Source organism: Myxocyprinus asiaticus, chromosome 46 (genome assembly GCF_019703515.2).
Source record: "Myxocyprinus asiaticus isolate MX2 ecotype Aquarium Trade chromosome 46, UBuf_Myxa_2, whole genome shotgun sequence".
NCBI classification, from domain to species: Eukaryota; Metazoa; Chordata; class Actinopteri; order Cypriniformes; family Catostomidae; genus Myxocyprinus; species Myxocyprinus asiaticus.
In genome coordinates, this window is record NC_059389.1 from 14,777,971 (window position 1) to 14,794,380 (window position 16,410).

Below are 16,410 nucleotides of genomic sequence, written 5' to 3' on the forward strand. Positions count from 1 at the left end.
GATGAAACAATAATTTAACTTTCTGGCCATAATGACCATCATTATGTTTGGAGGAAAAAGGGTGAGGCTTGCAAGCTGAAGAACACCATCCCAACCGTTAAGCATTGGGGTGGCAGCATCATGTTGTGGGGGTGCTTTGCTGCAGGAGGGACTGGTGCACTTCACAAAATAGATGGCATCATGAGGAAGGAAAATTATGTGGATATATTGAAGCACCATCTCAAGACATCAGCCAGGAAGTTAAAGCTTGGTCGCAAATGGGTCTTCTAAATGGACAATGACCCCAAGCATACCTCCAATGTTGTGGCAAAATGGCTTAAGGACATCAAAGTTAGGGTATTGGAGTGGCCATCACAAAGCCCTGACCTCAATCTGATAGAACATTTGTGGGCAGAACTTAAAAGGCTTGTGTGAGCAAGGAGGCCTACAAACCTGACTCAGTTACACCAGTTTTGTCTGGAGAAATGGGCCAAAATTCCAGCAATTTATTGTGAGAGGCTTGTGAAAGGCTACCCAAAATGTTTGACCCAAGTTAAAAAATGTAAAAGCAATGCTACCAAATACTGACAAATTGTATGTAAACTTATGACCCACTGGGAATGTGATGAAATAAATAAAAGCTGAAATAAATAATTCTCTCTACTATTATTCTGACATTTCACATTCTTTTGTAATTAAAATGTTTTATTGATTCCTACAAAACATATATACAAGAGCAAAACATATATACAGTTGTGCTCAAAAGTTTGCATACCCTTGGAGAATTGGTAATATATGTTCCATTTTTAAAGAAAACATGAGTGAGCAGGCAAAACACATTTATTTTATTTCTTATGGGATTCATATTCAACTGTAGGTTATAACAGAATGGCGCAATCATAAAACAAAATATGGCAACAAAGAAAAAAATGAAATGACCCCTGTTCAAAAGTCTGCATACCCTTAGTTCTTAATACTGTGTATTGCCCCCTTTAGCATCAATGACAGCATGCAGTCTTTTGTAATAGTTGTCTATGAGGCCCCAAATTCTTGCAGGAGGTATAGCTGCCCATTCATCTTGGCAAAATGCCTCCAGGTCATGCAAAGTCTTTGGTCGTCTTGTATGAACCGCATGTTTGAGATCTCCCCAGAGTGGCTTGATGATATTAAGGTCAGGAGACTGTGATGGCCACTCCAGAACCTTCACCTTTTTCTGCTGTAATCACTGGAGGGTCAACTTGGCCTTGTGCTTAGGGTCATTGTCGTGCTAGAAAGTCCAAGAGCGTCCCATGTGCAGCTTTCGCGCAGAAGAATGCAAATTGTCTGCCAGTATTTTCTGAAAACATGCTGCATTCATTCTTCCATCAATTTTCACAAGATTCCCGTGACTTTAGAGCTCACACACCCCCAAAACATCAGTGAGCCATCACCACGCTTCACAGTGGGGATGGTATTCTTTTCACTATAGGCCTTGTTGACCCCTCTCCAAACATTTTGGTCTCGTCACTTCAAATTACAGTGTGCCAGAAGCTGTGAGGCGTGTCAAGGTGTTGTCATTTGTAGCATTGGCGCAGTAAAGGCTTCTTTCTGGCAACTTGACCATGCAGCTAATTTTTGTTCAAGTATCGTCATATTGTGCTCCTTGAAACAACCACACTGTCTTTTTCCAGAGCAGCCTGTATTTCTCCTGAGGTTACCTGTGGGTTTTTCTTTGTATCCCGAACAATTCTTCTGGCAGTTGTGGCTGAATCTTTCTTGGTCTACCTGACCATGGCTTGGTATCAAGAGATCCCCGAATTTTCCACTTCTTAATAAGTGATTGAACAGTACTGACTGGCATTTTCAAGGCTTTGGATATCTTTTTATATCCTTTTCCATCTTTATAAAGTTCCATTATCTTGTTACGCAGGTCTTTTGACAGTTCTTTTCTGCTCCCCATGGCTCAGTATCAAACGTGCTCAGTGCATCCACGTGAGAGCTAACAAACTCATTGACTATTTATACACAGACACTAATTGCAATTTAAAAAGCCACAGGTGTGGGAAATTAATCTTTAATTTCCATTTAAACCTGTGTGTGTCACCTTGTGTGTCTGTAACAAGGCCAAACATTCAAGGGTATGTAAACTTTTGATCAGGGCCATTTGGGTGATTTCTGTTATCATTATGATTTAAAAAGGAGCCAAACAACTATGTGATGATAAATGGCTTCATATGATCACTAGCCTTAAATACAGTGCATCCGGAAAGTATTCACAGCGCTTCACTTTTTTCACATTTTGTTATATTACAGCCTTATTCCAAAATGGATTAAATTCATTATTTTCCTCAAAATTCTACAAACAATACCCCATAATGACAATGTGAAAGAAGTTTGTTTGAAATATTTGCAAATTTATTATAAAGAAAAAAAGAAAAAAAAATAAAAAATCACATGTACTCAATACTTTGTTGAAGCACCTTTGGCACCAATTACAGCCTCAAGTCTTTTTGAGTATGATGCTACAAGCTTGGCACACCTATTTTTGGGCAGTTTCTCCCATTCTTCTTTGCAGGACCTCTCAAGCTCCATCAGGTTGGATGGGGAGTGTCGGTGCACAGCCATTTTCAGATCTCTCCAGAGATGTTCAATCGGGTTCAAGTCTGGGCTCTTGTTGGGCCACTCAAGGACATTCACAAAGTTGTCCTGTAGCCACTCCTTTGTTATCTTGGCTGTGTGCTTAGGGTCGTTGTCCTGTTGGAAGATGAACCTTCGCCCACGTCTGAGGTCCAGAGCGCTCTGGAGCAGGTTTTCATCAAGGATATCTCTGTACATTGCTGCATTCATCTTTCCCTCGATCCTGACTAGTCTCCCAGTTCTTGCCGCTGAAAAACATCCCCACAGCATGATGCTGCCACCACCATGCTTAACTGTAGGGAAGGTATTGGCCAGGTGATGAGCGGTGCCTGGTTTCCTCCAGACATGACGCTTGCCATTCAGGCCAAAGAGTTCAATCTTTGTTTCATCAGACCAGAGAATTTTGTTTCTCATGGTCTGAGAGTCCTTCAGGTGCCTTTTGGCAAACTCCAGGTGGGCTGTCATGTGCCTTTTACTGAGGAGTGGCTTCCGTCTGGCCACTCTACCATACAGGCCTGATTGGTGGAGTGCTGCAGAGATGGTAGTTCTTCTGGAAGGTTCTTCTCTCTCCACAGAGAAACGTTGGAGCTCTGTCAGAGTGACCATCGGGTTCTTGGTCACCTCCCTGACTAAGGCCCTTCTCCCCCGATCGCTCAGTTTGGCCGGGCGGCCAGCTCTAGGAAGAGTCCTGGTGGTTCCAAACTTCTTCCATTTAAGGATGATGGAGGCCACTGTGCTCATTGGGACCTTCAATGCTGCAGAAATTTTTCTGTACCCTTCCCCAGATCTGTGCCTCGATACAATCCTGTCTCGGAGGTCTACAGACAATTCCTTGGACTTCATGGCTTGGTTTGTGCTCTGACATGCACTGTTAACTGTAGGACCTTATGTAGACAGGCGTGTGCCTTTCCAAATCATATCCAATCAACTGAATTTACCAAAGGTGGACTCCAATCAAGTTGTAGAAACATCTCAAGGATGATCAATGGAAACAGGATGCACCTGAGCTCAATTTTGAGTGTCATGGCAAAGGCTGTGAATACTTATGTACATGTGATTTGTTTTCGTTTTTTATTTTTAATAAATTTGCAAAGATTTCAAACAAACTTCTTTCACATTGTCATTATGGGGTATTGTTTGTAGAATTTTGAGGAAAATAATGAATTTAATCCATTTTGGAATAAGGCTGTAACATAACAAAATGTGGAAAAAGTGAAGCGCTGTAGCAGGGAAATAAATTTCCGGATGCACTGTAAAAGACAGTTTTCTTTTTGTTTTGTTTTTTGCATGATCAGTCATATTTTCAAAATCAATGCCAAAATTTCACAATTTCTGCCAGGTATGCAAACTTTTGAGCACAACTGTATATATGGAATCAACATTTAAACCCCACAACCACCCCTCCCCCTCTCAATCCCCAACCCCGCCCTGACCCCCAACAAACATCCCTGTGGTCACATATGAGTATACACACATGATTATAGACACACACAAAAATAAAAAGATAAAAAAATAAAATAATAATAATAATTACACGTACAGCAACGTCAGATTTCCGCCACATTTCTCCATAAACAAATGACATTTTCCTAGTCTTCTAAAAGACCCTTCTACAAAGGCCGCCACCCTCCCCATCTCCGAGCACCACTCCTGAAATGAGGGCGCTCCAGCCGACCTCAAACCCCTTAAAAAAATCTGTATGGTGATCATGACGCTAGTTAGGACCCAACTCTTTATGTGTCTATTCTCTATGTCGATGACCGCCCCATCGCCCAAAATACAGAGTCTGGGGCAAAATGAAAGCCGAGTGCCCAATACATCACACACAAGACTCTGAACCTTCAACCAAAACTCCTGGATCTTAACACACCCCTAAAAGACATGGGTTATGTCTCCATCCTCTGATTGGCATCGCCAGCAGGTGGGTGTGTCTTTAAGACCAAGCCTATGCAATCTAGAGGGGGTCCAATAAAATCGATGTAAAATCTTGAATTGCTTAAGGCACACCCTTGCATCTCTAGATGCAGACTTGATGTTTTTTTAGAATCCTAGCCCACTCTCCCTCCTCCAATACCAAGTTTAAATCTTTCTCCCATAATCTCTTGAGAGAAGTTGAAGCTCCGTCCCCCAGACTCTAAATTAGCATGGAGTAATAAACTGATGCCTTATGACCTTTTCCAAAAGCAGTAATCACCACTCCCAGAGTATCTGCCGCTTTAAGGGGTGTATGCTACTCCCAGATATAGTACAGAGCAGGTGGCACAGCTGTAAATATCTAAAGAACTGACATCTGGGAATCCCAAAATGTTGAATCAGATTTTCAAAGGATCTCAACACTCCGCTCTCATATAGGTCACCGAGTGTATTAACCTCCCTCACAATCCACTCTGGCCAGCAGAAAGTGGATTTATTAATACATCATTTGGTGCTAAGCCATAATTATGAGGCAACATTTAAATAAATGTCCGAATTAAATACACTGGACACTTTTGTCCATACCGGGTGTAAATGCGAGATAAAGGGGTGTAATTTAACTTCTCTGGTTTGTTTGATAGAAAGGCTTTGCAATGGCGAAATAGGGGCAAGAACTTTCTGTTCAATACAAAACCAGGGATGGGCTCTCTCAGGTGGAAGCGACCAATGAGCCAAATGTCTGAGACCGAACGCATAATAATAAAACTAAATCTTGGGTAGGCCTAGCCCACCTTTATCAATTGGCCTATGCAGCTTACTGAAATGTAATCTGGGACGTTTCCCATTCCAAATGAAGGACTTCGCTATGCTATCAAATTGCTTGAAATAAGAGTGGGGGACATCTATAGGGAGTGACTGTAGCAGGTAGTTGAATTTTACAATACAATTAATTTTGATAACATTAACCTTCCCAATCATCAATAAACGTAATGAAGCCCACCTGCCCACATCACTCGAAAACCTTTTTATTAAAGGGTCAAAATTAACTCTAACTAAATCACGCAAATTTGCTGGGAATAAAATACCCAAATACTCAATGCCCTGTTTGGGCCACTGGAAGGCGCCTGGCTGAAGAGCCGTTATCGGGCAGTATGCTGTCAGAGCCAAATGTTATCAGAAGAGCTGCGGCTCTGAATAAACCCCACCTGATCTGTATGTATAAGAGATGTCATAACTTTACTTAATCGGTTAGCCAGATGTTTGACAATATTTTTATGTCTAGCTGGATCAGGGAAATTGGACGGTAACTCTTACACTCCCTTGGATCTTTGTTCTTTTTAAGAATCGGACTGATCCGGGCTTGTGTCATGGTTGGCGGAAGCTTTCCATTCTTTAATGATGAACATTCTTATAAACTTCGAACAAAAGTGGAGCCAGTTCTGTAGCATAATATCTAAAAAATTCAGCAACAAAATCATCTGGCCTTGGAGCCTTGCCTGTAGGCAATGCCTTAATTACCTCGCAGAGCTCCTCCAAAGTTATCTCAGAATCAAGAGAATTTTTTTGCTCAGTCGTCAGTTGGTTCCACAAAGTTTCTAATATCCTCTTCAGTAGACGAAGACGTGGAGCTATAAAGATCAAGATAGTATTCTTTAAAAGCATTGTTAATATCAATGGCTGAGGTAAATATTTCACCACCAGCAGATTTCACTGAGGGAATGGTAGAAAAAGACTCTCTCTGATTTATATATCTAGCCAGAAGTTTTCCTGCCTTGTCCCCCTACTCAAAGTATGACTATCTTGCCCTGAATAGCCAAAACTCCTCCTTCCGCGACAAAATAATTTTTATTATATTTTTATTTCAATTTGGTCAATTCTCTGAGGCCATTAGACGAAATTCGGTGCTTCAGCTCTGCCTCAGCACTTTTAATATTCCCAAGTTCTTGTGCTTTGGATTTTTTGGTGAATATGTGGCAACACCTCTAAAAACACCAGGGTGTGAACTGAGACTAAAATGTTTCCAATTGAGCAGTCAACAACAGATGAAATGAGGGACTAAGATATATATAGTGGTGTGAAAATGTGTTTGCCCCCTTCCTGATTTATTATTTTTTTGCATGTTTGTCACACTTAAATGTTTCAGATCATCAAACAAGTTTAAATATTAGTCAAAGATAACACAAGTAAACACAAAATGCAGTTTTTAAATGAAGGTTGTTATTATTAAGGGAAAACAAAATCCAAACCTACATGGCCCTGTGTGAAAAAGTGTTTGCCCCACCTGTTAAAACATAACTGTGGTTTATCACACCTGAGTTCAATTTCTCTAGCCACACCCAGGCCTGATTACTGCCACACCTGTTCTCAATCAAGAAATCACTTAAATAGGACCTGCCTGACAAACTGAAGTAGACCAAAAGATCTTCAAAAGCTAGACATCATGCCGAGATCCAAAGAAATTCAGGAACAAATGAGAAAGAAAGTAATTGAGATCTGTCAGTCTGGAAAAGGTTATAAAGCCATTTCTAAAGCTTTGGGACTCCAGAGAACCACAGTGAGAGCCATTATCCACAAATGGTGAAAACATGGAACAGTGGTGAACCTTCCCAGGAGTGGCCGGCCGACCAAAATTACCCCAAGAGCGCAGCGACGACTCATCCAAGAGGTCACAAAAGACCCCACAACAACATCCAAAGAACTGCAGGCCTCACTTGCCTCAGTTACGGTCAGTGTTCATGACTCCACCATAAAAAAAGAGACTGGGCAAAAATGGCCTGCATGGCAGAGTTCCAAGACGAAAACCACTGCTGAGCAAAAAGAACATTAAGGCTCGTCTCATTTTTGCCAGAAAACATCTTGATGATCCCCAAGACTTTTGGGAAAATACTCTGTGGCTGACTAGACAAAAGTTGAACTTTTTGGAAGTTGCGTGTCCCATTACATCTGGCGTAAAAGTAACACCGCATTTCAGAAAAAGAACATCATACCAACAGTAAAATATGGTGGTGGTAGTGTGATGGTCTGGGGCTGTTTTGCTGCTTCAGGACCTGGAAGACTTGCTGTGATAAATGGAACCATGAATTCTGCTGTCTACCAAAAAATCCTGAAGGAGAATGTCCGGCCATCTGTTCGTGACCTCAAGCTGAAGCGAACTTGGGTTCTGCAGCAGGACAATGATCCAAAACACACCAGCAAGTCCACCTCTGAATGGCTGAAGAAAAACAAAATGAAGACTTTGGAGTGGCCTAGTCAAAGTCCTGACCTGAATCCTATTGAGATGCTGTGGCATGACCTTAAAAAGGCAGTTCATGCTCGAAAACCCTCCAATGTGGCTGAATTACAACAATTCTGCAAAGATGAATGGGCCAAAATTCCTCCACAGCGCTGTAAAAGACTCATTGCAAGTTATCGCAAACGCTTGATTGCAGTTGTTGCTGCTAAGGGTGGCCCAACCAGTTATTAGGTTTAGGGGGCAATCACTTTTTCACACAGGTCCATGTAGGTTTGAATTTTGTTTTCCCTTAATAATAACAACCTTCATTTAAAAACTGCATTTTGTGTTTTCTTGTGTTATCTTTGACTTATATTTAAACTTGTTTGATGATCTGAAAAATTTAAGTGTGACAAACATGCAAAAATAAGAAATCAGGAAGGGGGCAAACACTTTTTCAAACCACTGTATATATATATATATATATATATTCCAGAGTAAGTCTTATGGACTGATGAAAAAAATTTATAGTCCCTACCAGATGGGTTCAAAAGTCTCCAAATATCTGTAAGACCAAGATTTTGTGGAGCGTCAATGTTGCTCTAGGGGGCTTGCACATTTTTGCTTCACTATGATCAAGGACTGAACCCATCAAAAGATTAAAGTCTCCTCCTAATATTATATCATGGGGGTGCCAGCAGCTTGCAACATCCCTTCAAGATCTATAAAAAATCCCTGATCATCAACATTAGGTGCATATATATTAGCCAAAATAAGACTTTGTCCCTGAATTTCAGCTAAAACAATAATGACTCTTCCTTATTTATCTTTACTCTGTTTGAGACATTTGAATTGTAGATGTTTACTTATCAGTGTAATGACTCCCCTGCTCTTACTCGAGCCAGCACTATAAAAAAAATGCCCACCCCATAACTTCCCAATTTTTTCAGCTTTCTGCAGAGAAAGATGTGTTTCTTGAAGAAACACTATATCATATTTCTTACACTAAAGAAGATAATTCATATTCCACGTGGAGAGAGACAATCCACTCATATTAACATTTGACATTTTGACATATAAGAAAAAATAGATTGTGTGTCAAAAACAAAATTATAAAGATCGCATTCCAACATTAGTGCAACCATTAGAACCCAAACATCCCCCAAAACCAAACAAATAGAAAAAAGAAAAACGTGCTCAACCCCGCGCACGACAGTGCCAACTGGTGCCCATCCCTCCAAACTCAAACAGTCCATGTACGCCTACGAGAGCCCCCATGACAACTTTGCCGTCGGATTACTCAAGTCCGTGTTTCTATACAAATTTTGTCAGACAGAATTACACGGCAAAAGACAATGTATAAAACAAACTCCAGCCAATAGGCGGAATAAACACAAAGAGCGTGTAGATTCATCCACAAAACTGTCCTGAAGGTGTGTTACTCCACAAAATAAACTCCAGCCGCTAGGCGGAACCAGCACAAAAAAGGCACGCAGATTCTTCAAACAGTCAAGCAAATGTTCAGTGAGCCGGTCCACTCGGCTGCAACATGAGTACAAACAAATGACTTAATCACTCCAATGTCTTTGCAAGAAATACTCCATAAAACAAACTCCAGCCAAAATGAGGAATAAGTACAAAGAGGGTGTAGATTCATCCATAGAACTGTCCTAAATTTGTGCCACTCCACATAATAAATTCCAGCCGCTAGGCAGAACCACCAAGAAAAACAAAAAACTGTTTTCCCAAACAGTCAAGCGAATGTTCAGTGTGCCAGTCCTCTCGGCTGCAACGTGAGAACCACAAGATGACTTACTCACTCCATTGACTTTATGAAGGACAACGCTTGCTGTGGGCATGTGAATGTTTTACGGCCATCCTTAGCATCTATTCTCAATTTGGACGGGAATATCAGTGAAAAAGCGACCTTCCGTTGATGTAAATGTTTCTTGCATTCCTTGAATCGATCACGTCGATTGAATTCTCTCGTCAAATTCGCAAAGTCTGGGAACAAGAAAGTGCTGTGGTTCTTCCAAGAAAGCCTTCCTTTACTCCTCGCCTTCATGTAACACAAGATCTTTATCGAATGATCTCAGAAATGTGTCCAGAATTGATCGGGCCTGCCTCCCTCCGCGGATCGCTGAACAGGAACCCTGTGAGCTCGCTCCATTTCCAGCTTATGGCCTGTTATGTTGAGCAGATTCGGTAAGATCCCTTCCAGGAATTTCATCATATCCTGTCCCTCTTCATCCTCTGGAATTCCGACGATACGGACGTTATTCGGCCAGCTACGGTTCTCCATGTCCTCCAACTTCTCCCAGATATGCTCCAAATCCACCTTGGCCGCTAGTGGATTAGCAGATAATTCCCTCTCCGATGACTACAGGTAATCGATCCATTTCTCAACATCCCCCACTATTGTAACCACATCAGTAAACTTCGCCTCCATGGGGGTGAAAGATCGACGTATCACAGCAAGATCCTCCAAGTCAGCAACGACCTTCGTCTGCATTGCCGACATGTTCAACATCTCTCGCCGCATTTCTCGCACTTCCCCGTCTAAATCGACTCCCTGGCTCGTGGCCTGCTCGGGTGTCAACTTGAGCATGTAAGTGTCTTTTAATGTCTCCAGAGCCCGAGGATTTTAAATTCTTCTACATATTGTCCTACTAGAACAGTTATGGAACAGAGTGTATCGAATCTCACCGGTTTATATCATTAAAAGTAAAACTAGCAAAGTGCGCAGAGCTCGCCGTACACACGTCCGATCCTCACATGGTGTCACGTGACCTCGGCCTTTGCATTTAATTTGACAAATTCTCCAACAACATTTTTCTGACCTTGAAAGGCTTGAAGTCTTCTTTGGAAAAACTCAGGAGGTTTTCCCGCTACCTCAGCATGCTTGGTGTCAAGGTGTCTGCGGGGTTTAGCAGGTCGCATGCTGTCATTAGCTAAAATCTCCTGACGAACGAAAAATAAACATTGTGGTGCATCAACTGATCCTGTCCATGTAAATCCTAAACTAAAATATTGCTCATTGTATCGTCGTCTTTTGTGTTTGATCCCTGAAACTGAAGGATTCGAATTTGGTGGTCTCAGAAACCGCTCCATTGTAATTACAGACTAATACATCACATCTGCTTTATTGGCAGGCTTGACAAATATCAGAGAATCTTCACAAAGATTTGCCTATTATTTTCAGAACTGTTTAAATAATGTTTTAAATATAATGTAATAGTTCAACTCTATTTAATATTTAATATATATTTAACTATTTAATAATTTTTTTTACCACTCTCCGCGCCTTTACCACTGACATGCTCTAGCGCCCCCCTGGGGAGGCGCGCCCCACACTTTGAAAACCCCTGCTCTAGACTACACTACTGCTAAATATCAGATATTTAGATTTTTTTATGAAAAGGCACATTTTGTTAAGGTCAAATGAAGGAACCCTAAGACAACTTCTTGATATTCGTAACTCAAAAATGAATATTTATAAAAATAAAAAAAAAGTACCTTGAAATCTTTATTTATTTTTAGAAATTCATAATTAAGTTGCATATACACTTGCATATGTTCAAGGTGCAAGCAATGTATGAATACTTTTTAACTGATGGTTACACCCCTTGAAATTGAAAAGTACTATTTTTATTTATTTTTTAGAAAATGCTGTGAATATTTTTCCAAAATGTTTGAAATCAATTTAACCACATATACTATATTACATTTCTATGAATTTGATACATGTGTTTTAAACTACATTTCTAAAAGATTTCTAATTTTATCACCTTATTTGTCAACGACCCACATAAACTGATATACTTTAAGATTTGTAATGGTTCTGGGCTAATAACCAAAAAGTTGCAGGCTCAGACCTTACAAGTAACAATCAATGAGCTATCACCATTCCCTTATGCACTTCACTTAACCTTTGAGTATCAGGGAAACTCAATTCAAATATGTCCTCTGTGTGTATCTCATTTAATTTCAGTGTCGTATAAGCACATATGTTTGGCTCCTGGTGGGTTATCCTCTCTTGGCCCTCACACACTCTGTAGTGTGTCTGCTCTCCTGGCTTCTGGTTTTCACCATCCCTGTGGCCAAGATGAGCAGCAAGACCTTACACAGCATCCTACTCATGCCTCCTGAACGCATTCAGATCAGTGCAGCTTCAGTGGTTAGAGCACAATTTTGTCATTATAAACCAGTGAAGTCAATAAATTGAAATATTTATATGTCTTATAGCTACAAAAAGACTAATAAGAACTTGATTATTTCTATTTGCTTTTTATTTTTAGGCTCAAGAGCAGGAATGCCAAGTTATTCTTTGCTGCTACCATGCAGTAAACCTCTACTACTATAAATACACAGTAGACGGGATCAATGTTTTTGCTGTCAGTATCCTCAACGTCAAATCTACAAACACATAGAAGTGAATTGCCATTTTAATGTCTCGATTGTAACGTCTCGATGTCGCATGAACAGAAGATTGTGAGGTTATTACTATGTTATCTGAGAGAGACTACACTCATTTAGCATGAAAATGCGGTAACACTTTACAATAAGGTTCCATTTGTTAACATTATTTAACTACATTAGTTACAATGAACTAACAATAAACAATACTTTTAAAGCATTTATTAATCTTTGTTAATGTTAATTTCAACATACAGTAATACATTTTTAAAATCAAAAGTTTTATTTGTTAACATTAGTTAATGCACTACGAAATAACATGAACTAACAAGGAACAATTGTATTTTTATTAACTAACATTAACAAAGATTAATAAAGGCTGTAAAAAAAAAAGTATTGTTTAATGATAGTTCATGATACCTAACGCATTAACTAATGTTAACAAATGGAACTTTATTGTAAAGTGTTACCGAAAATGATGACAATTAATAATTAATACTTAATCATAAATAATGTTATTATTTATGATTAAAGGGATACTTCACCCAAAAAGGAAAATTCTGTCATTATTTACTCACCCCCATGTTGTTCCGAACCCATACCCAGAATCTCTTTTTTCTGTGGAACACAAAAAAGATGTTAGGCAGAATGTTAGCCTCAGTCACCATTCCATGTCATTGCAGAGGAAATTAAGTGCAATAAAAATGAATGGTGACTGAGACAAACATTCTGCCTAACAACTCCTTTTGTGTTCCACGCAAGAAAGTGATACCGGTTTAGAATGACATGTGAGTGTATAAATGATGACGTGTATGAATTATCCCTTTAATGCTTTGTGAGGCAAGACATTTTTCATTTATTTCCTTATATATAATTCTTGTAGATCTCTTACCATTAGTTATTGTGTCATTGGTAATTGGTTATGTGGACAAAACAAACCAGTTTGCCAGCTCTGAAGTCAAGTTTGCCACAGCAGTCAGCTCCATCATCCCACTGTCATATTACATTGGCATGGGCATTGCAAGGTGAGTGATAATGCCAGCACAGCATCAAAAGGTTACAAATATCACTGAAATCGACATACAGTTGTGCTCAGAAGTTTGCATACCCTGGCAGAAATTGTGAAATTTTGGCATTGATTTTGAAAATATGACTGATCATGCAAAAAAAACTGTCTTTTATTTAAGTATAGTGATCATATGAAGCCATTTATTATCACATAGTTGTTTGGCTCCTTTTTAAATCATAATGATAACAGAAATCACCCAAATGGCCCTGATCAAAAGTTTACATACCCTTGAATGTTTGGCCTTGTTACAGACACACAAGGTGACACACACAGGTTTAAATGGCAATTAAAGGTTAATTTCCCACACCTGTGGCTTTTTAAATTGCAATTAGCGTCTGTGTATAAATAGTCAATGAGTTTGTTAGCTCTCACGTGGATGCACTGAGCAGGCCAGATACTGAGCCATGGGGAGCAGAAAAGAACTGTCAAAAGACCTGCGTAACAAGGTAATGGAACTTTATAAAGATGGAAAAGGATATAAAAAGATATCCAAAACCTTGAAAATGCCAGTCAGTACTGTTCAATCACTTATTAAGAAGTGGAAAATTTGGGGATCTCTTGATACCAAGCCAAGATCAGGTAGACCAAGAAAGATTTCAGCCACAACTGCCAGAAGAATTGTTCGGGATACAAAGAAAAACCAACAGGTAACCTCAGGAGAAATACAGGCTGCTCTGGAAAAAGACGGTGTGGTTGTTTCAAGGAGCACAATACGACGATACTTGAACAAAAATGAGCTGCATGGTTGAGTTGCCAGAAAGAAGCCTTTACTGCGCCAATGCCACAAAAAAGCCCGGTTACAATATGCCCGACAACACCTTGACACGCCTCACAGCTTCTGGCACACTGTAATGTGGAGTGACAAGACCAAAATAGAGCTTTATGGTCACAACCATATGTGCTATGTTTGGAGAGGGGTCAACAAGGCCTATAGTGAAAAGAATACCATCCATACTGTGAAGCATGGTGGTGGCTCACTGATGTTTTGGGGGTGTGTGAGCTCTAAAGGCATGGGGAATTTTGTGGAAATTGATGGCAAGATGAATGCAGCACGTTATCAGAAAATACTGGCAGACAATTTGCATTCTTCTGCATGAAACCTGCGCATGGGACGCTCTTGGACTTTCCAGTATGACAGTGACCCTAAGCACAAAGCCAAGTTGACCCTCCAGTGGTTACAGCAGAAAAAGGTGAAGGTTCTGGAGTGGCCATTACAGTCTCCTGACCTTAATATCATCGAGCCACTCTGGGGAGATCTCAAACGTGCGGTTCATGCAAGACGACCAAAGACTTTCCATGACCTGGAGGCATTTTGCCAAGACGAATGGGCAGCTATACCACCTGCAAGAATTTGGAGCCTCATAGACAACTATTACAAAAGACTGCACGCTGTCATTGATGCTAAAGGGGGAAATACACAGTATTAAGAACTAAGGGTATGCAGACGTTTGAACAGGGGTCATTTCATTTTTTTTCTTTGTTGCCATGTTTTGTTTTATGATTGTGCCATTCTGTTATAACCTACAGTTGAATATGAATCCCATAAGAAATAAAATAAATGTGTTTTGCCCGCTCACTCATGTTTTCTTTAAAAATGGTACATATATTACCAATTCTCTAAGGGTATGAAAACTTTTGAGCACAACTGTAAATGCAGTACTGTACTGTTCTTAGTATTTCCGCTCAGAGTAATTTTGCTGTTGGGGCAGTGGTGAACGCCACGTTCGGTTCCATTACGGAGTTGAGCTTTTACATCACAGCCTTGCTCCGAGGTCATCACCAGGGAAATAAGTGTCTGCATGAGATAGTGAAGGCTGCTCTTACCGGAACATTGCTGGGCTGCATCCTATTTATACCAGTATGTGATCTGTTACCCATAAGCCATTTATTAGATTACCTAATAAGACTCTTTTATAGTGAACCATACACAACCAATATATTTTTGTCTTTTTCTCAGGGGATCTGTATGATAATTGGAGGGCTCAGGTACACAGAGCAGAGGTTTAACAGCCGCTCAGCAGGGGTCAGCTCCTCTCTGCTCTTCATATCAATAGGGGGTAAGATGTCATTTACTGTGAGCTGGCACAACCCTGCTTGTTATTTTGCCTCTGTCACTTATCATTGTTTTCTCTTTCATTCTGTTGTAAGTAAAGACTATATGAAACAGTATTCACATTCATTAACATACATAATGTGACATTTTTGGTGGTAAATAATGTAGAAAGGGACTTGATTTCATAGGTCAGTTTTAATTGGATAAATTGTATTGGGCTGGCAATACTTTTGGTTAAAGAAATAGTTCACCGAAACTATGTTGTGGAACACAATGGGAGATGTTTGGCAGAATGTTCACACTTCTCTTTTTCAAACAACGTGGATGTGGATTAGGGGTTGTCAAGCTTAAAAAAGGAAGAAAAATTGTCAGTTTTTCCCCAGCCCCTTTGCTTGACATCTGTGGTAGAGGTCGACCGAAAGTGGGTTTTTCCGATACCGATAACAAAGGTGGGAAAACAGGCCGATAGCCGATTAATCGGACGATAATTTTCAATGAAAACTTTCCACTCAATGTAAAATAGAGCTGAACTTTATAACAAAATTAACATACCCTCATGTTGATTATTTTCTAACAGATTTGACATTGTAAGCAGTTTGTCGGCAATGCAGTTCTCCAGTGCAGCAATTTGTTATAAACAAATGAATTATCAAACCACCTACTATAAAATTTCGGTTGTTTTAAATTATTTATTTATTATACCATGACTATCTGTAATAATAACATGTACTATACTGTATACATACTTTGGATTTCTCTGTCAATGTTTTAAACCCGCTTCTGAAGTGTCCGTCTCTCTCCATAGTCTAGACAAGTGACAACAAACTTCACATGGAGTCAGACTTTGTTTTTTAATTAACCCTCCTTTTGCGTTCAGAATCTGCATACACCTTTTACATTCGCGGGTCAATTTTGACCCGGTGGAATTTAAGCTTATAAATAATTTGAAACCCAATGGTTTTCTTCTAAAACTATATTGTAAGTCATTAATACGTTCTTAACTGTTAATACATGTAAAAAATATTGATATTTTTGGCATCTTTACTGACAAATTAATTAATATGCCATTTTTTTAAATAATAAAATGTAGAAATTCTTTGACATGTCAAAATATACATTAACTACAGCAAAACCAGTGTGATACATGTAAAG

The 16,410-nt window shown here is 39.7% G+C and overlaps 2 protein-coding genes across 11 annotated transcripts in view; one reads left to right on the top strand and one right to left on the bottom strand.

The window, feature by feature from the left end:
• Nucleotides 1-16,410, top strand: part of LOC127435646 (uncharacterized) — a 32,083-nt gene that overhangs the window by 6,679 nt on the left and 8,994 nt on the right. For all 10 annotated transcript variants that reach the window (XR_007896272.1, XM_051689262.1, XM_051689261.1 and 7 more), the window contains exons 8-12: nucleotides 11,712-11,897; nucleotides 12,019-12,118; nucleotides 13,020-13,161; nucleotides 14,880-15,063; nucleotides 15,163-15,262. Coding sequence is in view for 9 of the 10 variants with exons in the window: in XM_051689262.1 (XP_051545222.1) it covers nucleotides 11,712-11,897; nucleotides 12,019-12,118; nucleotides 13,020-13,161; nucleotides 14,880-15,063; nucleotides 15,163-15,262 (712 nt within the window). In the remaining variant the exon portion in view is untranslated. The remainder of the gene's footprint in view (nucleotides 1-11,711; nucleotides 11,898-12,018; nucleotides 12,119-13,019; nucleotides 13,162-14,879; nucleotides 15,064-15,162; nucleotides 15,263-16,410) is intronic.
• The window catches only part of LOC127435654 (pinopsin-like), a 29,929-nt gene that overhangs the window by 1,552 nt on the left and 11,967 nt on the right, over nucleotides 1-16,410 (bottom strand). The gene's annotated exons all lie outside the window — the stretch shown is intronic.